At 48.6% G+C, this 27,441-nt stretch overlaps 1 protein-coding gene across 1 annotated transcript; it reads left to right on the forward strand.

The window, feature by feature from the left end:
• The first annotated feature begins 212 nt into the window (after positions 1–212).
• Positions 213–25,096, forward strand: LOC147096538 (uncharacterized). The gene is made up of 3 exons (XM_085973834.1): positions 213–245; positions 1,157–1,863; positions 23,732–25,096. The coding sequence occupies exons 1-3, from the start codon at positions 213–215 to the stop codon at positions 24,927–24,929; spliced, it is 1,938 nt and encodes a 645-aa protein (XP_085829960.1). The 3' UTR covers positions 24,930–25,096.
• The last annotated feature ends 2,345 nt before the right edge of the window (positions 25,097–27,441 follow it).

The following is a 27,441-nucleotide window of genomic DNA, read 5'->3' on the forward strand; positions in this document are numbered from 1 at the left end:
TGCTGAGTATTTCCAGCATTTTCTGTTTTTATTAAAGAAACGAGGGAGTGATTGCTGACAGGAAGAATGTTGGGTCGTCCTGCGCATGCGCACCTCCCTGGCGGCTGAGACGAAACACCGACTCGCCCCCACCTGAGCCGCTCACGCGTACCAGATGTTGCGGCTCCGCATGCACGCCCGATGTTCCAACCGCGGGGTTTTGTGTGCTGGGCATGCGTGTTGTGGACCGATCGGGATGGGCGATTGTAGAGCAGGAGGGAGAGCGCGGGGCCATGAGCACATGCGCGGGACTCAGAGTCAACAGAGCACTTTCTGCAGAGCCGGGGCCTTGTGGGTATTACAGCCGCCATTACTGCTGATCCTTTCAACCAACCTGTGCAGCAGCTGAGGCCTGAAAATCAGCTTCACTGCCCCTAGGTTCGGAAAGGGGAAAATTAAACAACAGTTTGCCTCTGATCCTTTTCTGATCTCAATTTACAGGGTTATAGAAGTGGAGCAGTTACAGGCGGGAAGCTCAGACCAAACATCACGTCAAGATCTGACAGAGTCACTGGATTCATCAGGACCTGAATATCATCGGCCTTTGCACATGGAAGGAGAGAGCACGGATCGCAACGCAGACAAACCGCACACGTGTTCGGTGTGTGGACGCGGATTCAGCCGATCGCTTGACCTGGTGAGACACGTGCACCGTCAGACCAGGGAGAAACCGGGTAAAGGTGGGGACGGGGGGAATGGATTCAGTTCCCCGTCTGCATTGGAAGTTCAACGGCGCAGTCACACCAGAGACAGTCTGTTCACCTGTTCCGTGTGTGGAAAGGGATTTGTTTGTTCATCCCACCTGCAAACACACCAGCCAGTTCACACTGATGGGAGACCATTTCAGTGTTCTGACTGTGGGAAGAGCATTAAAAGCCTCGGGGAACTAAAGCAACACCAACTTGTCCACACTGATGAGAGACCATTTCAATGTTCTGACTGTGGGAAGAGCTTTAAAAGCGCTCAGTATCTGAAGGGACACCAGGGAGTTCACACGGATGGGAGACCATTTAAATGTTCTGACTGTGGGAAGAGCTTTAAAAGCCCCCAGGAGCTGAATAGACACTGGCTCCTACACACTGGGGAGATGCCGTTCACCTGCTCTGTGTGTGGGAAGGGATTCGCTGATTCATCCAACCTGCTGGTACATCAGCGAGGTCACACTGGGGAGACGCCGTTCACCTGCTCCGTGTGTGGGAAGGGATTCACTGATTCATCCCACCTGCTGGTACATCAGCGAGTTCACACTGACGAGAGACCCTTTAAATGTTCTGAGTGTGGGATGAGCTTTAAAAGCTCCGGGGGTTTGAAGAAACACCAACACCTACACACTGGGGAGAGGCCATTCACCTGCTCCGTGTGTGGGAAGGGATTCACTCAGTCATCCCGCGTGCTGGTACACCAGCGAGTTCACACTGGGGAGAGACCGTTCACCTGCTCTGTGTGTGGGAAGGGATTCACTCAGTCATGCCACCTGCTGACACATCAGCGTGTTCACACTAACGAGAGACCCTTTAAATGTTCTGAGTGTGGGAATAGTTTTAAAAGCTCCCGGGAGCTTGAGAGACACCAACACCTACACACTGGGGAGAGGCCGTTCAGCTGCTCTGTGTGTGGGAAGGGATTCACTGATTCATCCAACCTGCTGGTACATCAGCGAGTTCACACTGGGGAGAGGCCGTTCAGCTGCTCTGTGTGTGGGAAGGGATTCGCTCATTCACCCAACCTGCTGGCACATCGGGGAGTTCACACTGGGGAGAGACCGTTCACTTGCTCCGTGTGTGGGAAGGGATTCACTCAGTCATCCAACCTGCTGGCACATCGGCGAGTTCACACTGACGAGACGCCCTTTAAATGTTCTGACTGTGGGAAGAGCTTTAAAAGCTCCGGGGAGTTGAAGAGACACCAGCGACTTCACACTGATCATAGAATCTAACAGCACAGAAGGAAGTGATTCGGCCCATCGTGTCTTTGAAAGAGCTGTCCAATTTAGTCCCACACCCCAGCTTTATCCCCAGAACTCTGCAAACTAGTCCTCTTTAAGGACTCGTCCAATTACTGTTTGAAAGTTCATGTGGAACCTGATTCCAGCATCCTTTCAGATGGTGCGTTCCAGATCTTAACAACCCTCTGTATGAAAACAATTCTCCTCATTTCCCCTCTAGTTCTTTTAGCAACTATTTTAAATCTGTGACCTTTGGTTACCGACCCACTTGCCAAAGTGAACAGTTTCTCCCTACTTGCTCGATCAAATCCCCTCATCATTTTGAACATCTCTATTAGGGCTCCTCCTAACCTTCTCTGCTCTAAGGGGAACAATCCCAGCTTCTCCAGTCTCTCCACATAACTGAAGTCCCTCATCCCTGGTACCATCCTGGTCAACCTCCTCTGCACCCTCTCCAAGGCCTTGACATCCTTCCTAAAGTGTGGTGCCCAGAACTGTACACAAGACTCCAGCTGAGGCCAAAACCCTGCAGCTGTACAAAACCCGGGTTAGACCACACCTGGAGCACTGTGAGCAGTTCTGGGCATCACACCTTAGGAAGGATATATTGGCCTTGGAGGGAGTGCAGCGTAGGTTTACGAGAATGATACCTGGACCTCAAGGGTTAAGTTACGAGGAGGGATTACACAAATTAGGGTTGTATTCCCTGGAATTTAGAAGGTTAAGGGGTGATCTGATCGAAGTTTTCAGGATATTAAGGGGAACAGATAGGGTAGATAGAGAGAAACTATTTCTGCTGGTTGGGGATTCTAGGACTGGGGGCATAGTCTAAAAATTAGAGCCAGACCTTTCAGGAGTGAAATTAGGAAACACTTCTACACAAAGGGTGGTAGAAGTTTGGAACTCTCTTCCGCAAACAGCAATTGATGCGAGATCAATTGTTAATTTTAAATCTGAGATTGATAGGTTTTTGTTAACCAAAGGTATTAAGGGATATGGGCCAAAGGCGGGCGTATGGAGTTAGGTCACAGATCAGCCATGATCTCATTGAATGGCGGAACAGGCTCGAGGGGCTGAATGGCCTCCTCCTGTCCTATGTTCCTAACTAGTGATTTGTAAAAGTTTAGTGTAACTTCCTTGTTTTTGTATTCAATGGCACTATTTACAAAGCCAAGTATCCCATACACTTTCTGAACCGCCTCACCAACTTGCCGTGGCACTTTCAAAGACTTGTGAATATGGACCCCAGGTCCCTCTGCTCTTGCACCCCCTCAAACTAGTCCCATTTAGATTATACGGCCCCTCCCTGTTGTTTCTCCCAAAGTGCATCACTTCACACTTATCCTCATTTAATGTCATCTGCCTTGTGTCTGTTCATTTCACAGTCTGTCTCTGTCCTTCTGAAGTCTGCTACTACTACACTCACAAAACTTGGCAACACAGTAAATAGTATCATCCGTAAACTTTGAAATTGTTCACCTATACCCAAGTCCAGGTCCTTTATATATAACAAGAAAAGCAATGGTCCTAATTCTGACCCCTGGGGGAGCCCACTGCATACTTCCCTCCAGTCAGAAAAACATCCCTCAGCACTGCTCACTGCCTCCTCTCCCTTAGCCAATTATATACCCAAATTACCTTTAATTCCCTCTGCTTCTATTTTCAGAGTAAGTCTCTTATGTGGTACTTTATCAAATGCCTTTTGAAAGTCCATATATACAACATCTGCTGCACTACCTTCATCAACCCTCTGTTACTTCATCAGAGAACTCAATCAGTTTAATCAGACACGATTTACCTTTAACAAATCCATACTGGCTGCCCCTTATTAATCCATGCTTCTCCAAGTGAGAATTAATTTTGTCCTTGGCAATGGTCTCTAGTCGTTCACCCACCACTGTAGGATCGCAAAATCCCCTCACCCCCGAAGATCGGGAAATATTAATCCACATCATGGATGAAGACTTGTGTGATTTAAATTGTCTCTGGGTTGGACAATGTTTTAAAACATACCCAGAAGCGCAAAATGCTGCGTTAAAAAGCTCGTAAGCTAGGCAGCACTTGGACACTGGAATCAAAGAACTTTGTGAAAATCGCACACTTTAAGATTGTACATTTTATTAAAAGATGTACTCTTGAGTTTTGGACTGTTTAAATTGCCCAGGGCATAAAAATGGCTGAACAGACCTCATGGAAACAGAATTTTAAAAGGCAGCAGAAAAGGACAGACAGGCTGTTAGCATATGAAAAGCTCAGCGCTGCCCTGTAGTAAGTTTGAATGGAGCCCGAGCTGTCAGTCACCCTGTGGTATTGGGCGGGTCCGGTAACCTACAAGCTGCTTGTTTACACTGGGGAGTAGCCCGTTTGAATCAGCCAATCATCGGACAGCAAGCACAATGGGTTGTTTACACACATCCATTCACTGAAATTGACTACTACGTGATGTCTCCATGTATGAATGGAGGAAGTTAAAAGCCCTTCTCTTGTGTATTCGGACTTTTCGGCGCAAAATTGCGCACGGACCTTTTCGGCGCAAAAACAACAGGGACTTCCAGGGTATAAAGATTAAGCCCAGGAAGTCCTCTGCCCCCTTTTTTGTCTCTTACTCTTTGGACTGCAGGTGAACAAGGTTTTGACCCACTCGCAAGACAATCTAGTGAGAAGTAAAGGGGTGGTAATTTAAGGGAAATGTTGCTAAGATTGTAAGGTTAACATTGTAGCCATTTATCCCTCATTTTTGCCATCTGCCTTCCCCTGTTAAGCAATTTTACCGTGATTACTTTGATCGTGTGGTGTAGTTTCTTTAGTTTTAATAAAATGTCACTGTGGTAAACCACTGTTTGTTATTGTTGTTGTTGTTGTTGCACACTGTTGTGCCTATGCATGCCTCAGATGACTCCGCCCCTGGCTCCAACCACATGCCCGGGTATAAAGGTGACTGCTCTGCAGCCCCCTGCCCTTTTGGATACCAGGCAACCACGAGAGGCATGCTCTGTTCTTTGCTAATAAAAGCCTATTAATTAACTCTCTGTCTTTTATGAGGAATTGATAGCGCATCAATTTTATTAGCAAAACAAAATGTCGGGTCCAAATGCTGAACAGCAGGAGCTGCATCAACCAACGGTGCCAAACGCTGAGCAGCAGGCGCTGCTGCGAGCCCTCAGACCAACATGCCTGGACCTAGACCCCCAAGAAGCGGGTTCGGCTACCAAATTCGCTCAATGGCTGCGTTGCTTTGAGGCTTACCTGAAAGCCTCAACTGTGACCCTAGACGAAAACAAGCTGAAAATCCTGGCCTCAAAGGTGAGCCACCAAGTTTATACACTAATCCAGGACGCGACGACCTACGCGGCGGCTATCGATCTGCTTAAAGGGCAATACGCACGCCCGGCAAATACGGTCTATGCCAGGCACCTCTTAAGATCCCGCAGACAGCAGCCCGGGGAATCGGTGGAGGCTTTCCTACGGGCACTATGGATACTCGGCCGAGGCTGCGATTGCAAAGAAGTATCAGCCGCAGCACACACGGAGGGACTGATCCGAGATGCTTTCGTTGCGGGTCTAAGGTCCGACTACTCCCGGCAGAGACTGTTGGAGAAGGGAGAAATAGACCTGAAAAAGGCAGTGTCCCTCGCGCTCTCGCTCGACGCGGCCCACAGGAATATGGACGCTTTCTCCCCTAACCGCTCCGCACCGTGGACGCCGCAACCTTGGGTCATGGGACCGCCACCTCCAACTGCTGCAGCGATGTCCAAGGCACAGAAATGTTATTTTTGTGGCCAGGCAAAACACCCCAGAGCACGCTGCCCGGCGAAAAACGCTACCTGCTCCGGCTGCGGGAAGAAAGGACACTATGTCAACGCCTGCAAAGGTAAAACCGCTAACGCCAGCAGCGCCGCGTGCGAACCGTGGGGGCAGCCATCTTGTCCGCCATCTTGTGCTCCCCCAGCCGCGTGGGGATCGGGATCATGGGCGCCGCCATTTTGTCCGCCATCTTGGACGCCTCCAACTTCAATCACGGGGGACCCGGACTCAACCACCGCCTCATCTGACGACCACATCGACTCGCTTGACCATACGCTGGCCTCCATGACGCTGGACCAATCTCTCCCTCATCAACTGTCCAGGTCCATGATGGACATTACGGTAAATGGCCGCGCCACTACCTGCCTTTTTGACAGCGGGAGCATGGAGAGCTTTATCCACCCCAACACGGTGCGCAGTTACTCTCTCCCGGTCCTGCCGATGCGCCATCGGATCTCTATGGCTTCCAAAGCCCAGTCAGCGGACGTCGATGGCTACTGTGTAGTGACCCTTTCAGTACGGGGCACAGAATACAAAAATTTTAAACTTCTGGTCCTGCCCCATCTCTGCGCTGCCGTTCTACTGGGGTTGGATTTTCAGTGCCACCTTAAAAGTGTCACATTAGCGTACGACGGACCCCACCCCCCACTCACAGTCTGCAGCCAGCAGCTTTTAAATCACCCGCCGCGCACCATTTGCAGCCTCTCCACCCTTAAAGTCCCCCCCCCTCCTTGTTCGCTAACCTCACCCGCGACTGTAAGCCCATCGCTACCAAAAGCAGGCGTTACAGTGCCGGGGATAGGAGCTTCATTAAATCCGAGGTAGCGAGACTCCTGAAGGAAGGGATTATTGAAAGTAGCACCAGCCCATGGCGAGCACAAGTGGTGGTGGTGAAGACTGGCGGAAAACAGCGCCTAGTTATTGACTACAGCCAGACGATCAATCGCTACACCCAGTTGGATGCATACCCACTCCCCCGCATATCTGACATGGTCAATCAGATAGCACAATACCGGGTGTTCTCGGCGATTGATCTGAAGTCGGCATACCACCAGCTCCCCATCAGGGCTGAGGACCGCCAGTACACAGCTTTTGAAGCTGACGGTCGTCTCTACCACTTCTTCAGAGTTCCCTTCCGCGTCACCAACGGGGTTTCAGTCTTCCAACGGGAGATGGACCGGATGGTTGACCAGAACATGCTCCAGGCCACTTTCCCCTATCTAGACAACGTCACCATCTGCGGCCACGACCAGCAGGACCATGATGTTAACCTAGAGAAATTCCTCTGTACGGCCCAGCGGCTGAATCTAACATACAACAAGGACAAATGTATGTTTCGTACCACGCGCCTTGCCATTCTTGGCTGCGTAGTGGAGAACGGAGTCATCGGCCCTGACCCCGACAGAATGCGCCCCCTTATGGAGCTCCCCCTCCCCCACTGCCAAAAAGCACTGAAGAGATGCCTAGGGTTTTTCTCTTACTATGCTCAGTGGGTGCCCAACTATGCGGACAAAGCCAGACCCCTCATCAAGTCCGCCTCCTTCCCCCTGACAGCAGAGGCATGTGCAGCCTTCGCTCTCATAAAAAGAGATATTGCGAAGGCCACAATGCACGCAGTGGATGAGTCCATCCCTTTCCAAGTGGAGAGCGATGCATCCGACTTTGCCCTAGCTGCAACCCTTAACCAGGCAGGGAGACCCGTGGCCTTTTTCTCAAGGACCCTCCAGGGCCCCGAGATTCGACACTCCTCTGTCGAAAAGGAGGCCCAGGCCATTGTGGAAGCTGTGTGACATTGGAGGCATTACCTGGCCGGAAAACGATTTACCCTGCTCACTGACCAGCGGTCAGTAGCTTTTATGTTTAATAATAAGCAGAGGGGCAAAATCAAGAATGACAAGATCTTGAGGTGGAGAATCGAACTCTCCACCTACAATTACGATATCTTGTACCGGCCCGGAAAACTCAATGAGCCCCCAGATGCCCTATCACGAGGTACATGCGCCAACGTGCAGGTTGATAGACTGAAGACCCTCCACAATGACCTCTGCCACCCGGGCGTCACCAGGTTTTTCCATTTGATCAAATCCCGTAACCTGCCCTACTCCATTGAGGAGGTCAGGACCTTGACCAGGAACTGCCAAATCTGTGCCGAGTGCAAACCGCATTTTTATAGGCCAGACAGAGCGAGCCTGATCAAAGCCATGCGCCCCTTCGAGCGGCTGAGTGGCGATTTTAAAGGGCCCCTCCCCTCCTCTGACCGCAATGTGTACTTCCTCAATATAATTGACGAGTACTCCCATTTCCCGTTTGCCATCCCTTGCTCAGACATGACCAGTACCACGGTCATTAAATGTCTGAATGACCTCTTCGCATTGTTCGGTTTCCCTAGCTATATTCATAGCGACAGGGGCTCATCCTTTATGAGCGACGAACTTCATCAGTACCTGCTCGCGAGAGGTATTGCTACAAGCAGGATCATCAGCTACAACCCCCGGGGGAATGGCCAGGTGGAAAGAGAGAATGCGACGGTCTGGAAGGCAGTCCTTTCAAACTTGAAATCTAAGGGCCTTCCGACCTCTCGCTGGCAGGAGGTCCTCCCTGCGGCGCTCCATTCCATTCGGTCACTGCTCTGTACAGCCACCAATGCCACCCCTCATGAGAGAATGTTCTCCTTCCCCAGGAAGTCCACGTCGGGGGTCTCGTTACCGACATGGCTGACTTCTCCAGGACCCGTCCTACTGCGGAAGCACGTGAGGTCCCATAAGACGGACCCCCTGGTCGAGAGGGTGAGCCTCCTCCACGCCAACCCTCAGTATGCTTACGTGGTGTACCCGGACGGGCGGGAGGACACAGTCTCCATACGAGACCTCGCACCTTCGGGTGCTCCCGAAACACTTCCTTCGCCACCCACCACTACCCACGCCTACCCCCAGTATGCTTACGTAGCGTACCCGGACGGGCGGGAGGACACAGTCTCCACACGAGACCTCGCACCTTCGGGTGCCCCTGAGACACCACCATCGCCACCCACCACTACCCACACCCCGACCTCTGTAGACGGCATGCTGCATCCCCAGGACCTGCCATTGACTACACAACCTCTCAAAGGGACGCCAGGTTCGGCGTTGGATGCTGCACCATCACCGCCGCTGCTACGACGATCAGGACGGCATACAAGGCCACCTGATAGACTTAATTACATGAACTTTTAGGTTACACGACCTTTTAGTACACTTCACCCCGCCGGACTCAATTTTAAACAAGGGGTGAATGTGGTAAACCACTGTTTGTTATTATTGTTGTTGTTGTTGTTGCACACTGTTGTGCCTATGCATGCCTCAGCTGACTCCGCCCCTGGCTCCACCCACATGCCCGGGTATAAAGGTGACTGCTCTGCAGCCCCCTGCCCTCTTGGATACCAGGCAACCACGAGAGGCATGCTCTGTTCTTTGCTAATAAAAGCCTATTAATTAACTCTCTGTCTTTTATGAGGAATTGATAGCACATCAGTCACTTTCTTGCATCCAGACCATTTGTCCGTTTTTAATATATCATTAATTATCAGTTCCTCAAGTCAGAACTGGAGGGGGGCGGGGGTTTAGCGATTCAAAACCGCTGATTGGAATTGGTCACAGTGTAGTGGCAAAGGCTGCCTGACCAGGTAAATTACCGTAAACCAGGTAAAGGATGCCCACCTACACCACTGACATTAGACTGATTGGCCTGTAGTTACCAGGTTTATCCCTCTTCCCTTTTTTTAAACAGGGTGTAACATTTGCAATCCTCCAGTCATCTGGCACCACTCCCATATATCTGAGGGAGATTGAAAGATTGTGGTCGGAGCTTCTGCTATCTCCACCCTAGCTTCCCTCTGCAATCTAGGATGCATCCACCTGGACTGGGTGACTTGTTAACTTTGAGTGATGACAACCTATTTAGCACCTCCTTTCTATCCATTTTTATCCAATTTCTCTACTCCCCCCTCCTCTATTGCGACATTAACTTCATCCTCTTCTTTTGTGAAGACAGATGCTAAGTACTCATTCAGTACCTCAGCCACGCCCTCTGCCTCCGTATGATGAGCTCCTATTTGGTCCCTAATCGGCCCCACCATTCCTTTAACTATCCTTTTACTTTTCATATGTTTATAAAAGATTTTTGGGTTCCCTTTTACATTACCCACTAATCTTTTCTTGTATTCTCTCCCTTGTGCCAGCTGTGGCTCAGTGGGCAGCACACTTGCTCTCTGAGTCAGAAGGTTGCTCTAGTCCCACTCCAGGGACTTGAGCACATAAAGCTAGGCTGACACTCCAGTGCAGTGCTGAGGGAGTGCTGCACTGTTTCTGATGAGACTTTAAACTGAGGCCCCGTCTGCTCTCTCAGGTGGATGTAAAAGATCCCATGGCACTCTTTTGAAGAAGAGTAGGGGAGTTATCCCCGGTGTCCTGGCCAATATTTATCCCTCAACCAACATAACAAAAACAGATTACCTGGTTATTATCACAATGCTGTTTGTGGGAGCTTGCTGAGCACAAATTGGCTGCCGTGTTTCCCACATTACAACAATGACTCCACTTCAAAAGTACTTCATTGGCTGTAAAGAGCTTTGAGATGTCTGGTGGTTGTGAAAGGCGCTATATCAATGCAAGTCTTTCTTTCATATATCCTTTTTCAATTTCCCCCCACTCTCTCTATTTTCCTGGTTTTTGACTGCATTCTATACCTGACATTTGTCATAAACCTCCTTTTTCTGTTTTATTCTAACGTCTACATCCTTTGTCATCCAGGGAGCTTGAGCTTTGGACGCCCCATCTTTCCTCCTTATGGGAATGTGCTTGGTTTGTACCTGGTGTCAAATTTTGTTTTGTAACGTTCCCGTGAAGCACGTTGGGACATTTTACTACATTAAATACGTTCTATAAATACAAATTGTTGTTATTGTCGGAAACTAACAAATTCCACAGAGGAAAAACAACAGTATTTTTACTCCCAAATATTAAATATTTTGTTCCACGAGATTTATCTGCTTTTATTGATGAATTTAAAAAGTCTCTATTAAAACCTGAGCCAGTGTGTTGTGAGACAAAGAGCCTTGTGTCCAATGCGGGGAATAAAGGCCCACAGCCTCCCCGGGCCCCGGGCCCTGAACAAGGGACTGGAGAAAGGATGCCCCGGAGCATGGTACATCGGCGAGACCATGCAGACACTGCGACAACGGATGAACGGACACCGCGCAACAATCGCCAGGCAGGAGTGTTCCCTCCCAGTCAGGGAACACTTCAGCAGTCAAGGACATTCAACCTCCGATCTTCGGGTAAGCATTCTCCAAGGCGGCCTTTGAGACACACGACAACGCAAAATCGTCGAGCAGAAACTGATAGCCAAGTTCCGCACTCATGAGGACGGCCTCAACCGCGATCTTGGGTTCATGTCACGCTACATGTAACCCCACCTGACGTAGGGTCACCCAGAGTCAAGTCGTCGTTGGCTTGTTCTCTCTACACAGATGCGGCCGGACCTGCTGTGATTTCCAGCAGACCCCAGCATCTGCAACATTTCACCCCTTGTGACCCCACCTCATTGTTCTTTGATGTAATGTTTTCCTGACTAACCTGTTTGGACACCATTCACACCTTTGATCGCTGTGATTATCTCTCTGCCGTGGTGTGATAAATGGCAGTTAGAAAGATTACCTGTAATCATCTGGCATTATTCTCTGACTATATAAGCTGTGTCTTTATGCATCTCTCCTATTCTGCCCTTGCAGCGTGTTCCTATGCAGAGCTAGACAGGTAGCTAACAACTTGATATCTTCCCATAAAAATCACAAGGCTTGACTTTTCTTGTAAACTTTACTGAAAGATTGTTATTGTGAAACTGAAATACAACACAGAAATGGAAGCACACATTAGTATACAAGCACATAACTGATATACATACACAAATTTAGGTACGCCTGAGCAACACAGTACATGTGGCATGTAACTTACCAAAACACGTGGACACACAGCTTACTGTGAATATACATTTAGCAAACTGAAAGGCATTCTCTTTAAATGAGCCCTGTACATAGTGCATCAAAATACAGCTACAAGTTAACCAGCTAGACAGAGAGCGAGCACTTCACGGCTAGCTGTGTAAGTTTGCTTACAGAGAAAAGTTACAAACTAAACATTTTCTGCAAAATATAGTGTACACTAATCATCGAAAACATTCTCAAGTCCTTACAGACAAATAGTGTCCAAGGCTGGAGCGTGACAAGCATACAAAGGGATCTGGGGGTCCTGGTGCACGAAACTCAAAAAGTTAGTATGCAGGTGCAGCAAGTGATCAAGAAGGCCAATGGAATGTTGGCTTTTATTGCTAGGGGGATGGAATATAAAAACAGGGAGGTATTGCTGCAGTTGTACAAGGTATTGGTGAGACCGCACCTGGAATACTGCATACAGTTTTGGTGTCCATACTTAAGAAAAGACATACTTGCTTTCGAGTCAGTACAAAGAAGGTTCACTCGGTTAATCCCAGGGATGAGGGGGTGGTCATATGAGGAGAGGTTGAGTAGATTTGGACTCTACTCATTGGAGTTCAGAAGAATGAGAGGCGATCTTATTGAAACATATAAGATTGTGAAGGGGCTTGATCGGGTGGATGCGGTGAGGATGTTCCCAATGATGGGTGAAACTAGAACTAGGGGGCATAATCTTAGAATAAGGGGCTGCTCTTTCAAAACTGAGATGAGGAGAAACTTCTTCACTCAGAGGGTGGTAGGTTTGTGGAATTTGCTGCCCCAGAAAGCTGTGGAAGTTACACCATTAAATAAATTTAAAACAGAAATAGATAGTTTCCTAGAAGTAAAGGGAATTAAGGGTTTACAGGGAGCGGGCAGGAAATTGGACATGAGTCTAGGTTCGGAATGGTCATGGCCCTGTGGGTAGTGGAGTGGGCCCAGGGGCCGTGTAGCCTGGTTCTGCTCCTACTGTGTTCTAATTCTGTGTTAGATTTCAGGAGATGGTTTTATTCCTGTTCCTGGCTGGGGTGGAGATCGCCTTTACAGAAGGTAAGTACTGTAGAAAATATAGGGACAGAGTTGAATATAGGGACAGACTGGATGAATTTCGATCGCCTAGATGGGTCGGAGAGGAATTTCCCAGATTTTTTTCTCCCAAATTGGCCATTGGGTTTTTTATCTGGTTTTTCGCCTCTCCCGGGAGATCGCATGGGTTCGGGTGGATGGAGAGTGATAGAAGATTTGAGATTAGGATCAGATCAGCCATGATCTTATTGAATGGTGGAGCAGGCTCAAGGGGCCGATTGGCCTACTCCTGCTCCTATTTCTTATGTTATGTTCTTATAACTTCCCAGACCATGTGTGGATGCAGGTCTGTGATACACAGTAGTTTTCTTTACTGCACTTTACTGTGCTTTACTGCACTTTACTGCGCTTTACTGCACTTGCTAGGTACCAAATATCCACTAGGTGGCGGCACACAATGGAAATCGACCCAAATTACTCAAACCCCTGAATTAACTGGAAAACTAACATAAATTCCTAAAGGAAGGCAGCACATCTCCACTTCACCTGACGAAGGAGCAGCGCTCCGAAAGCTTGTGATTTCAAATAAAACTGTTGGACTACAACCTGGTGTTGTGTGACTTCTTACATTTGTCCACCTCAGTCCAACTCCGGCATCTCCACACCATTGAATACAAAAACAAGGAAGTTACACTAAACCTTTACAAATCACTAGTTAGGAACATAGGACAGGAGGAGGCCATTCAGCACGTCGAGCCTGTTCCGTCATTCAATGAGATCATGGCTGATCTGTGACCTAACTCCATACACCCGCCTTTGGCCCATATCCCTTAATACCTTTGGTTAACAAAAACCTATCAATCTCAGATTTAAAATTAACAATTGATCTCGCATCAATTGCTGTTTGCGGAAGAGAGTTCCAAACTTCTATCACCCTTTGTGTGTAGAAGTGTTTCCTAATTTCACTCCTGAAAGGTCTGGCTCTAATTTTTAGACTATGCCCCCAGTCCTAGAATCCCCAACCAGCAGAAATAGTTTCTCTCTATCTACCCTATCTGTTCCCCTTAATATCCTGAAAACTTCGATCAGATCACCCCTTAACTTTCTAAATTCCAGGGAATACAACCCTAATTTGTGTAATCCCTCCTCGTAACTTAACCCTTGAAGTCCAGGTATCATTCTGGTAAACCTACGCTGCACTCCCTCCAAGGCCAATATATCCTTCCTAAGGTGTGGTGCCCAGAACTGCTCACAGTGCTCCAGGTGTGGTCTAACCAGGGTTTTGTACAGCTGCAGGGTTTTGGCCTCAGCTGGAGTCTTGTGTACAGTTCTGGGCACCACACTTCAGGAATGATGTCAAGGCCTTGGAGAGGGTGCAGAGGAGGTTGACCAGGATGGTACCAGGGATGAGGGACTTCAGTTATGTGGAGAGACTGGAGAAGCTGGGATTGTTCCCCTTAGAGCAGAGAAGGTTAAGAGGAGACCTAATAGAGGTGTTCAAAATGATGAGGGGTTTTGATCGAGCAAGTAGAGAGAAACTGTTCACTCTGGCAAGTGCGTCGGTAACCAAAGGTCACAGATTTAAAATAGTTACTAAAAGAACTATAGGTGAAATGAGGAGAATTGTTTTCATACAGAGGGTTGTTCAGATCTGGAACGCACCATCTGAAAGGATGCTGGAATCATGTTCCACAGGAACTTTCAAACAGTAATTGGACGAGTCCTTGAAGAGGACTAGTTTGCAGAGTTCTGGGGATAAAGCTGGGGTTTGGGACTAAATTGGACAGCTCTTTCAAAGACACGATGGGCACAGACACGATGGGCTGAATCACCTCCATCTGTGCTGTTAGAGTCTATGATCAGTGTGAAGTCGCTGGTGTGTCAGCAGGTTGGATGACTGAGTGAATCCCTTCCCACACATGGAGCAGGTGAACGGTCTCTCCCCAGTGTGAACTCGCTGATGTAACAGCAGGCGGGATGACTGAGTGAATCCCTTCCCACACACGGAGCAGGTGAACGGTCTCTCCCCAGTGTGAACTCGCTGATGTACCAGCACGTAGGATGACCGAGTGAATCCCTTCCCACACACGGAGCAGGTGAACGGCCTCTCCCCAGTGTGTAGGTGTTGGTGTCTCTTGAGCTCCCGGGAGCTTTTAAAACTATTCCCACACTCAGAACATTTAAAGAGTCTCTCGTTAGTGTGAACTCGCTGGTGCCCCTTCAGCTCCCCGGAGCTTTAAAAGCTCTTACCACAGTCAGAACATTTAAAGGGCCTCTCATCAGTGTGAACTCGCTGATGTGTCAGCAGGTTGGGTAACTGAGTGAATCCCTTCCCACACACAGAGCAGGTGAACTGTCTCTCCCCAGTCTGAACTCGCTGGTGTACCCTCAGGTCCCTGGAGCTTTTAAAGCTCTTCCCACAGTCAGAACATTTAAAGGGCCTCTCGTCAGTGTGAACTCGCTGATGTGTCAGCAGGTTGGATAAATGAGTGAATCCCTTCCCACACACAGAGCAGGTGAACGGCGTCTCCCCAGTGTGACCTCGCTGATGTACCAGCAGGTTGGATGAATCAGCGAATCCCTTCCCACACACAGAGCAGCTGAACGGCCTCTCCCCAGTGCGTAGGTGTTGGTGTTTCTTGAGCTCCCCGGAGCCTTTAAAACTCTTCCCACAGTCAGAACATTTAAAGGGCCTCTCGTCAGTGTGAACTCGCTGGTGTCCCTTCAGCTCCCCGGAGCTTTTAAAGCTCTTCCCACAGTCAGAACATTTAAAGGGCCTCTCCTCAGTGTAAACTCGCTGATGATTCAGCAGGTTGGATGACTGAGTGAATCCCTTCCCACACACAGAGCAGGTGAACGGCCTCTCCCCAGTGTGAACTCGTTGATGTTCCAGCAGGTTGGATGACCGAGCGAATCCCTCCCCACACACAGAGCAGGTGAACGGCCTCTCCCCAGTGTGTAGGAACCAGTGTTTCTTCAGGTCCCGGGGGCTTTTAAAGCTCTTCCCACAGTCAGAACATTGAACTGGTCTCTCATCAATGTGAACAAGCTGGTGTCCCTTCAGATACTGAGCGCTTTTAAAGCTCTTCCCACAGTCAGGACACTGAAATGGTCTCTCCCCAGTGTGAACTCCCTGGTGTGTTTGCAGGTGGGATGAACAAACAAATCCCTTTCCACACACGGAGCAGGTGAACAGACTGTCCCTGGTGTGACAGCGCCGTTGAACTTCCAATGCAGACGGGGAACTGAAGCCCTTCCCGCCGTCCCCACCTTTACCCGGTTTCTCCCTGGTGTGACGGTGCACGTGTCTCACCAGGTCAGGCGATCGGCTGAATCTGTGTCCACACACTGAACACGTGTGCGGTTTGTCTGCGTTGCGATCCCTGCTCTCTCCTTCCATGTGCAAAGGCCGATGATATTCAGGTCGTGATGAATCCAGCGACTCTGTCAGATCTTGACGTGATGTTTGGTCTGAGCTTCCCACCTGTAACTGCTCCACTTCTATAACCCTGTAAATTGAGATCAGAAAAGGATCAGAGGCAAACTGTTGTTTAATTTCCCCCTTTCCGAACCTAGGGGCAGTGAAGCTGATTTTCAGGCCCCAGCTGCTGCACAGGTTGGTTGAAAGGATCAGCAGTAATGGCGGCTGTAATACCCACAAGGCCCCGGCTCTGCAGAAAGTGCTCTGTTGACTCCGAGTCCCGCGCATGTGCTCATGGCCCCCGCGCGCTCCCTCCTGCTCTGCAATCACCCGTCCCGATCAGTCCGCAACACGTATGCTCAGCACACAAAACCCCGCGGTTGGAACATCGGGCGTGCATGCGGAGCCGCAACATCTGGTACGCCTGAGCGGCTCAGGTGGGGGCGAGTCGGTGTTTCGCCTCAGCCGCCAGGGAGGTGCGCATGCGCAGGACAACCCAACATTCTTCCTGTCAGCAATCACTCCCTCGTTTCTTTAATAAAAACAGAAAATGCTGGAAATACTCAGCAGGTCAGGCAGCATCTGTGGAGAGAGAAACAGAGTTAACGTTTCAGGTCGATGACCATTCGTCAGAACTGCTTGCTCTTTAGTGTCAGCCAGTGGCTCAGTGGGTAGCACTCACGCCTCGGAGTCAGAAAGTTGTGGGTTCATTGTCCCACTCCAGAGACTTGAGCACAAAAATCCAGGCTGACACTCCAGTGCAGTGCTGAGGGAGCGCGGCACTGTCGGAGGTGCCGTCTTTCGGATGAGATGTTAAATTGAGGCCCTGTTTGCTCTCTCAGGTGGATGTAAAAGGTCCCATGGCATTATTTCAGGAAAGAAAGACTGCATTTATATAGTGCCACCAGATATCCTAAAGTGCTTTACAGCCAATGAAGTACTGCAATGAAGTAGTCACTGTTGTAATGTGGGAAAGAGCAGGGGAATTATCCCCAGTGTCCGAGCCAATGTTTATCCCTCAATCAACATAAAAAAATGATAGATTATCTGGTCATTATCACAGTGCTGTTTGTGGGAGCTTGCTGTGCACTAACTGACTGTCACATTTCCTACATTACAACAGTGACTACACTGCAAAAGTACTTCATTGGCTGTAAAGTACTTTAGACGTCCGGTGGTGAAAGGCGCTATATAAATGCAAGTCTTTCTTCCTTCACTGGTCTCACCAGCGACCTCTTCTGGCGGTTGGTTGATTGACAGCCGAGAGTTCGCGCATGCGCACACGGAGCGGCGGTTTGGGCCGAGTCCGGCACAGCGACCCCTCCCGGTCACCAAGGGTAATGACCGCGCATGCCCAGAGACCAACCCCCCCCACACTCGGAGCTGCGCCTGCGCACTCGGATGCTGCCGGACGAGCTTCCGGTCGCCTGTCATTTTAATTCACCGCTCCATTCCCACTCGGACCTCACCATCCTTGGCCTCTTGTATTGTTCCACGGAAGCTCAACGTAAACTCGAGGAACAGCACCTCATCTTCCGATTAGGCAGTCTGCAGCCTTCCGGACTCAATATCGAGTTCAACAATTTCAGATCATAAGCTCGGCCCCCATTTCATTTTCTCTTGTAATTGTTCCACTCCTTTTCCCCTCCCCCTTTCCTTTTGTTTCTCTCTCACACCTGGCAGCTATCTTTTGCCCTGCCAGTACACTTCACACCTAATCCCAGCCTATTACCATCTCGTCTAGCTTCTAATCTCTTTTACTTCTTTTGTTTCTTTTATTCTTTTGTCCGATCGCAGCCCTGCCTTCGCTCTAGTTTCTTTTCTTTCCAGTTTTGAAGAAGGGTCCAACCCGAAACGTCAACTCAAATTTCTCTCCACGGATGTTGCCTGACCTGCTGAGTTTTTCCAGCATTTTCTGTTGTTATTTCGGATTTCCAACATCTGCAGTATTTGGCTATCGTCCTGCTCCTATCTTCTATGTATCTATTATCCGAGGCACAGGTAGGCCCCACGGCAGCGGCGGACCTATGAGGAGCGGCGGTGGTGATATAAAGCGAGGTGGTGGAGCAGGTAAGCCCCACAGCAGCGGACCTGTGAGGAGCAGCGACGGTGATATAAAGAGCGAGGCGGCGGAGTTTATAGGGTGTCTGTAATTCTTGTGACACTTCCTGTGTCCCTGATAACCATGTGTGCGGGAAGTGTATCCAGCTGCAGCTACTGACAGACCGCATTGCAGCGCTGGAGCTGCGAGTGGATACATACTGGAGCATTCGCAATTCTGAGGACATCGTGGATAGCACATTTAGGGAGTTGGTCACACCGCAGGTAAAGGCTACACAGGCAGCAAGAGAATGGGTGACCACCAGGCAGAGCAGTAGATGCAGGCAGGTAGTGCAGGGTTCCCCTGTGACCATCCCCCTCTCAAACAGATATACTGCTTTGGATATTGTTGGGGAGGATGGCTTATCAGGGGAAGGCAGCAGCAGCCAACTTCCTGGCAACGTGGGTGGTTCTGCTGCACAGGACAGGAGGAAAAAGAGTGGGAGAGCTATAGTAATAAGGGATTCTATTGTAAGGGGAATAAATAGGCGTTTCTGCGGCTGCAAACGTGACTCCAGGATGGTATGTTGCCTTCCTGGTGCAAGGGTCAAGAATGCCTCAGAGCGGCTGCAGAACATTTTGGAAGGGGAGGGTGAACAACCAATTGTCGTGGTGCATATAGGTACCACCGATATAGGTAAAAAAACGGGATGAGGTCCTAAAAGCTGAATATAGGGGGTTAGGAGGTAAATTAAAAAATAGGACCTCCAAGGTAGTAATCTCAGGATTGCTACCAGTGCCACGTGCTAGTCAGAGTAGAAATAGAAGGATATTTCAGATGACTACGTGGCTAGAGGAATGGTGCATGGGGGAGGGATTCAAATTCCTGGGACATTGGAACCGGTTCTGGGGGAGGTGGGGCTAGTACAAACTGGACGGTTTGCACCTGGGCAGGACCGGGACCGCTGTCCTAGGGGGAGTGTTTGCTAGTGCTGTGGGGGAGGGTTTAAACTAAAATGGCAGGGGGTTGGGAACCTGAGCAGGGAAACAGAGGAAAGGGAAACCAGGATAGAAGCAAAAGACAGGAAGGAGAAAAACAAAGGCGGTGTTCAGAGAAATCAAGGGTTTAAATCAAACATGGCCACAGTAAATAATAATTCTAAAAGGTGTAAGAGTGTTAAAAAAAACAAGCCTGAAGGCCTTGTGTCTTAATGCGAGGAGCATTCGTAATAAGGTGGATGAATTATCTGCGCAAATAGAGGTAAACGGATATGATATGATTGGGATTCCGGAAACATGGCTCCAGGGTGACCAAGGCTGGGAACTCAACATCCAGGGGTTTTCAATATTCAGGAAAGATCGGCAAAAAGGAAAAGGAGGTGGGGTAGCATTGCTTTTTAAAGAGGAGATTAACACAATTGAAAGGAAGGATATTGGCTCTGATGATGTGGAATCTGTATGGGTAGAGCTGAGAAATACCAAGGGGCAGAAAACGTTAGTGGGAGTGTTATACAGACCTCCAAACAGTAATGCGGAGGTTGGGGATGGCATTAAATGGGAAGTTAGAGGTGCGTGCAATAAAGGCACAGCAGTTATCATGGGTGACTTTAATCTACATATAAATTGGACTAACCAAATTAGTAACCATACTGTGGAGGAGGGATTCTTGGAGTGTATACGGGATGGTTTCTTGGACCAATATGTCGAGGAACCAACTAGAGATCAGGCCATCTTAGACTGGGTATTATGTAATGAGAAAGGATTAATTAGCAATCTTGTGCAAGGCCCCTTGGATCAGAGCGATCATAATATGATAGAATTCTTCATTAAGATGGAGAGTGAAGCAGTTGACTCAGAGACTAGGGTCCTGAATTTAAATAAAGGAAACTACGATGGTATGAGGCGCGAGTTGGGTAGGATTGTTTGGGGAATGTTACTCAAAGGGTTGACAGTGGATAGGCAATGGCAAACATTCAAAGATCGCATGGATGAACTACAGAATTTGTTCATCCTTGTTTGGCATAAAAGTAAAACAAAAAGTGTGACTCAACTGTGGCTAACAAGGGAAATTAGGGATGGCGTAAGATCCAAGGAGAGGACATATAAATTGGCCAGAAAACGTAGTAAACTTGAGGATTGGAAGCAGTTTAGGATTCAGCAAAGGAGGACAAAGGGATTAATTAAATGGGGGAAAATAAAGTATGAGAGTAAGCTTTCAGGGAACATAAAAACTAACTGTAGATATGTGAAGAGAAAAAGATTGGTGAACTCAAGTATAGGTCCCTTGCAGTCAGAATCAGGGGAATTTATAATGGGGAACAAAGAAATGGCAGGCCAATTAAATACATACTTTGGTTCTGTCTTCACAAAGGAGGACACAAATAGCCTCCCAGAGATGTCGAGGAACATAGGGTCTAATGAGAGGGAGGAACTGAAAGAAATCAGTATTTGTAGGGAAATGGTGTTAGGGAAATTGATGGGATTGAAGGCCGATAAATCCCCTGGGCCTGATAATCGACATCCTAGGGTACTTAAGGAAGTAGCCCTAGAAACAGTAGATGCATTGCTGGCCATCTTCCAAAATTCGATAGACTCTGGAACAGTTCCCATGGGTTGGAGGGCAGCTAATATTACCCCACTATTCAAAAAAGGTGGGAGAGAGAAAACGGGGAATTATATGTGTGGGGAAAATGCTAGAGTCCATTATAAAAGATGTAACAGCAGAACACTTGGAAAACAGTGACAGGATTGGACAAAGTCAACATGGATTTACAAAAGGTAAATCGTGCTTGACTAATCTACTGGAATTTTTTGAGGATGTAACTGGTAGAATAGATAAGGGAGAACCAGTGAATGTGATGTATTTGGACTTTCAGAAGGCTTTCAATAAGGTACCGTATAAGAGATTAGCGTGTAAAGTTAAGGCACATGGGGTTGGGGGCAAGGTACTGACTTGGATAGAGAACTGGTTGGCAGACAGGAAGTAAAGAGTTGAAATAAACTGGTCTTTTTCCGAGTGGCAGGCAGTGACTAGTGGGGTACCACAGAGATCGGTCCTAGGACCCCAGCTATTCACAATATATATAAATGATCTAGACGAGGGAACTAGATGTAACATCTCCAAGTTTGCAGACGACACAAAGCAGGGTGGGCGTGTGTGAGGAGGATGCCGAAAAACTCCAGGATGATTTGGACAGGTTGGGTGATTAGGCAGAAGCATGGCAGATGCAGTATAATGTGAATAAATGCGAGGTTATCCACTTTGGTGGCAAAAACAGGAAGGCAGATTATTATCTGAATGGCAATAGATTGGGAGAAGGGGAAGTGCAACAAGACCTGGGTGTCCTTGTGCACCAGTCGCTGAAGGTAAGCATGCAGGTGCAGCAGGCGGTTAAGAAGGCAAATGGTATGTTGGCCTTCGTAGCAAGAGGGTTTGAGTACAGGAACAAGGATGTCTTGCTGCAGTTGTACAGGGCCTTGGTGAGACCACATTGTGAGTATTGTGTGCAGTTTTGGTCGCTTTATCTGAGGAAGGATGTTCTTGCCGTGGAAGGAGTTCAACGAAGATTTACCAGGCTGATACCTGGGATGGCAGGAATTACGTATGAGGAGAGATTGGGATGATTGGGCTTGTACTCACTGGAGTTTAGAAGAATGAGAGGGGATCTCATTGAAACTTATAAAATTCTGACAGGACTGGACAGACTAGATGCAGGAAGGATGTTCCCGATGGTCAGGGAGTCCAGAACCAGTGGTCACAGTCTAAGGATACGGGGTAAGCCATTTAGGACAGTAATGAGGAGGAATTTCTTCGCCCAGAGAGTGGTGAACCTATGGAATTCTCTACCACAGAAGGCAGTAGAGGCCAATACATTAAATATATTCAAGAAGGAGTTGGATATATTTCTTAAAGCTAAAGGGATCAAGGGGTATGGGGAGAAAGCAGGGACCAGGTACTGAATTTGGATAATCAGCCATGATCGCATTGAATGGCGGAGCAGGCTTGAGGGGCTGAATAATCTACTCCTGCTCCTATCTTTTTTGTTTCTATGTTTGTATGTTTCTATGTTTCAGTTTGAGCTGGAGTGGAGATGGAGGAGAAGCTGCTGGGCTTAACCCCCCAGTACTTCTGAGCCCAGGAGGACCCAACAATTTCCAATGTGAGACTGTCAAGGGAGGTGGATTCTAGGGGAGATTAGGTTGTTACACAGACACTGTCCGTACAATGTAAAAGAGTATTGTTTTAGGAACAAGTATTTCTGTACAGGCTTTTAATCCAGTTTACATCTACAGATTTGTTTTAATTCATTTTTGGGATGTGGGCGTAGCTCGCAAGAGCAGCAAATACAGGAAACTTTCTGGTATCCGGCACTGACGGGACCGAGCTGGTGCCGGTCGATCAACACTGCCGGAGAAACGAGTGCTATAGTTAAAAGATACGGAGCTTCTGAGCTCCGTCTGAAGCAACAAACCCTGTTGCTTAGCAACAGCTTCAAAACTGTCGGCGCAGCTTGCAAGCATCTCTGTAGCTAAGCAACAGCTTCAGCTAGATGCTTGCAGAGCCACAAATGGAGAAAAAAAGCAGCTAAAAGTAAAAAAAGTTATCTGAACCGACTCCTGAATTTTGCCGGTGGATAGAGCATTCCGGATATTTAACCTTCGTTTAAACGAAAGTTTCCTGCATTGCCAATCCCCAGTTTCCCGTTGAGAAGGGGGTGGTGAGTCACCTTCTTGAACTACTGCAGTCCGTGTGGTGAAGGTATTCCCACAATGTTGTTCGGTAAGGAGTTCCAGGATTATGACCCAGCAACGATGAATATATCTGAGTCAGGATGACGTGTGACTTGGAGGGGAACTTGGAGGTGATGGTGCTCCCATACAACAGCTGCCCTTGTCCTTCTAGGTGGTGGAGGTTGTGGGTTTTGGACGTTCTATCAAAGTTCTGGTCGAGTTGCAGATGTATAAAGTTCCTTTCCTTCGCCCCCTCCCCTTCCCACACCCACCTCTCTCTCTCTCTCCTCCCATAGAGGCCAGAGTCTTGTGTAGGCCCAGACCAGGTGGCGGATTCCCTTCCCTGAAGGACATCAGTGAACCAGTTGGGTTTTTATAACAATCCGGCAGCTTTCATGGTCACTTTTTTCTAGTGCCGGCCCCACAATTGACCAGATTCATTGAGCTCAATTTCACAACCTGCCTTTGTTTTCTTGTGGGTTGTCTCTCATGCTCCCTGTTTCAAATTAATTTTACAGGGCACTGGAAGGGGAGGATTTATAGACAGGAAACTCAAACCAAACATCACGTCAAGATCTGACAGAGTCACTCGACTCATCAGATCTGAATATCATCGGCCTCTGAACATGGAAGCAAAAAGCACCGTTCACAGCGGGGAGAAACCGTACACGTGTTCTGTGTGTGGACGAGGCTTCAGCCAACCCTTTGGCCTATCGAGACACAAGCGCATTCACACCGGGGAGAGGCCGTTCACCTGCTCTGAGTGTGGGAAGGGATTCACTCAGCCATCCATCCTGCTGATACACCAGCGTGTTCACAGTGGGGAGAGGCCGTTCACCTGCTCTGAGTGTGGGAAGGGTTTCACTCAGTCATCTGACCTGCTGACACACCAGCGAGTTCACACTGGGGAGAGGCCGTTCACCTGCTCTGAGTGTGGGAAGGGATTCACTCAGTCATCCCACCTGCTGACACACCAGCGAGTTCACACCGGGGAGAGGCCGTTCACCTGCTCTGAGTGTGGGAAGGGATTAACTCAGTCATCTGACCTGCTGAAACACCAGCGAGTTCACACTGGGGAGAGGCCGTTCACCTGCTCTGAGTGTGGGAAGGGATTCACTCAGTCATCCAACCTGCTGACACACCAGCGAGTTCACACTGGGGAGAGGCCGTTCACCTGCTCTGAGTGTGAGAAGGGATTCAATCAGTCATCCAGCCTGCTGAAACACCAGCGTGTTCACACCGGGGAGAGGCCGTTCACTTGCTCTGAGTGTGGGAAGGGATTCACTCAGTCATCCAAACTGCTGATACACCAGCGAGTTCACACCGGGGAGAGCCCGTTCACCTGCTCTGAGTGTGGGAAGGGATTTACTCAGTCATCCAACCTGCTGATACACCAGCGTGTTCACACTGAGGAGAGGCCGTTCACCTGCTCTGAGTGTGGGAAGGGATTCACTCAGTCATCTTACCTGCTGAAACACCAGCGTGTTCACACTGAGGAGAGGCCGTTCACCTGCTCTGAGTGTGGGAAGGGATTCACTCAGTCATCTTACCTGCTGAAACACCAGCGTGTTCACACCGGGGAGACGCCGTTCACCTGCTCTGAGTGTGGGAAGGGATTCACTCAGTCATTCAACCTGCTGACACACCAGCACATTCACACCGGGGAGAGGCCATTCACCTGCTCTGAGCATGGGAAGGGATTCACTCGGTCATCCCACCTCACTGATCATCAACTTGTTCACACTGATGAGAGACCTATTAAATGTTCTGACTGTGAGAAGAGTTTTAAAAGTGAAAGGAAGCTGATACAACACGAATGCACTCACACAGGGGAGAGGCCGTTCACCTGCTCCGTGTGTGGGAAGGGATTCACTCGCTCATCCCACCTGCTGACACACCAGCGAGTTCACAAGTGACTGCAGGGGGTGGATTCTGTTGTTATTGCTGCTGTTAATCACATCCAGGACTGAACCATGTTTATTCTGACAGGTGGGGATTGTTTCTGCTGATGTTAATAACTCCGGGAACTGGGCTGGAGTTTAATATTCTGAATATATGTCAAATAAATCAACTTTGTTTTAAACACATTGTTGTAGATTTTTGTCTTTCCCACCTGAGTGTTTAGCATCACCTGGCTGGAGCTCAGAAAGGATAATCTGGGGAGGATCGCATGGTGGGAACAGAACTCCAGCCTAGACACAGTCCTTCAGGGCCACACTGAGAGGGGCAAACGGCACTTTGGTCTTTCTTGTCTCTCTTCACTGACAGCAAAGTTGCTGTGCAGGTTAATCTGGAGGCGTGTGAGAAATATGTCCCAGCCGCTCTCTTCCATGGTTCAGAGCTCCTAGGCACGGAACAGAAGGCTCCTTTAGGATGTACCCCAGTGCTTTTTTTTTAATGGCCTTATTAACGTGTGTCGCTACTTTTAGTGATTTGTGTATCTGTATCCCGGGATCCCTCTGCTCCTCCAGCCCATTTAGACTCTTAGGGAGAAATTCGGTGGTGCCGGGGCTAATTTTAGCACCCCAAAAAAGTTAGCAGCCCTGTGCATTAAATTCAGTGGTAGCGCCCCAGGCAGGAGGCAGGGTGCTACTGGAAGCGCTCCCCTACCTCTTGAGGCGCTACCAGTGAATTTCACGGCGCTTCGTGTAACAGCGCCACGCCCGTTGGCACATAGCACCATGTCATAGCAGACATCCCTCCCTGATTAAAGGGGAGGAGCCTAGCACTGCGCACACCGGGGCCCTGCTGGACCACCGGGGAGTGGGGTGTCGGATCAAGAGGAGTGCCAGGCTGTGCGATCGCGGCCGACACACCGAAGAAGAAAGGGGAAGGGGGCAGGTGCTGGCAGTCGGCCAAAATAAAAAGTTGCTGCCCGACACCTGCCCTTTAAGTGGCGTCACCGTGGCTGCAGAAATGACCCCTGACCCTGTCGGACATATCGTCCGGCGATAGGTCAGGGGTCGCAACCCAAGGTTGCAGCCGGGGTGCTGCGCATGGCGATGACGTAATTGCCGGCGGTGCAGTGCTGCGGGGAGCTACCGACTACCTCAGCCGCTAACCTCCCGCTGAATATCGCGGGAGGCGCAAAGCAACCCAATTTCACCCCCTTGTCAAAGTAGTGAGTGGCCTCCTTATTCTTCCCACCAAAACACACCCCCTCACACTGATCTATAGTGAAATTCATTAACACACCGCCTCACACTGATCTATAGTGAAATTCATTAACACACCGCCTCACACTGATCTACAGTGAAATTCATTAACACACCGCCTCACACTGATCTATAGTAAAATTCATTAACACACCACCTCACACTGATCTATAGTGAAATTCATTAACACACCCCCTCACACTGATCTACAGGGAAATTCATTAACACACCACCTCAAACTGATCTATAGTGACATTCATTAACACACCACCTCAAGCTGATCTATAGTGAAATTCATTAACACACCACCTCACACTGATCTATAGTGAAATTCATTGACACACCACCTCACACTGATCTATAGTGAAATTCATTAACAGACCACCTCACATTGATCTATAGTGAAATTCATTAACACACCACCTCACACTGATCTACAGTGAAATTCATTAACACCACCTCACACTGATCTAGAGTGAAATTCATCAACACACCCCCTCACACTGATCTATAGTGAAATTCATTAACACACCACCTCACACTGATCTATAGTGACATTCATTAACACACCACCTCACGCTGATCTACAGTGAAATTCATTGACACACCACCTCACACTGATCTATAGTGACATTCATTAACACACCACCTCACACTGATCTACAGTGACATTCATTAACACACCGCTTCACACTGATCTATAGTGAAATTAATTAACACACCACCTCACACTGATCTACAGTGAAATTCATTGACACACCACCTCACACTGATCTATAGTGACATTCATTAACACACCACCTCACACTGATCTACAGTGAAATTCCTTAACACACCACCTCACACTGATCTATAGTGAAATTCATTAACACACCACCTCACACTGATCTACAGTGAAATTCATTTGCCAATTACATGCCCATTCTGAAATTTATTAATGTCTTCTTGCATTTTGTCTTCCTCAGTATTAACTCTACCTCCCAATTTGGTGTTATCGACAAACTTTGAAATTGTTCTTCTGATTCACGTGTCCAAATCGTTTATGTAAATGGTGAACAATAGTGGTCCCAGCGCCGATCCCTGTGGAACACCACTTCCCACCTTTTGCCAGTCTGAATAGCTACTCTTAACCCCTACTCTCTGTTTTCTGTTTTGTGACCAGCTTGCTATCCATAACAGTATGTAAGATCGACAAGATGACCAAGGTCAGGCCGTGTGGAGTGAAGGGCCAGGCAGCAGAATGGATGGAAAGCTGGCTACAAAACAGAAATCA

Source organism: Somniosus microcephalus, unplaced genomic scaffold, assembly GCF_052327205.1.
Source record: "Somniosus microcephalus isolate GS21.2 unplaced genomic scaffold, FLI_Smic_1.0 unresolved_chr1, whole genome shotgun sequence".
Classification (NCBI taxonomy): Eukaryota; Metazoa; Chordata; class Chondrichthyes; order Squaliformes; family Somniosidae; genus Somniosus; species Somniosus microcephalus.

What these genes read in the sequence shown, in the direction of transcription:
- LOC147096538 (XM_085973834.1), top strand. Translation starts at nt 213, where the DNA reads ATGCGTGTTGTGGACCGATCGGGATGGGCGATT. An exon ending in ACCGATCGGGATGGGCGATT is followed by an intron (nt 246 to 1,156) that starts GTAGAGCAGGAG and finishes GTGTGTGGGAAG; the next exon opens with GGATTCGCTGATTCATCCAA. An exon ending in TCCAACCTGCTGGCACATCG is followed by an intron (nt 1,864 to 23,731) that starts GCGAGTTCACAC and finishes TGGCCTATCGAG; the next exon opens with ACACAAGCGCATTCACACCG.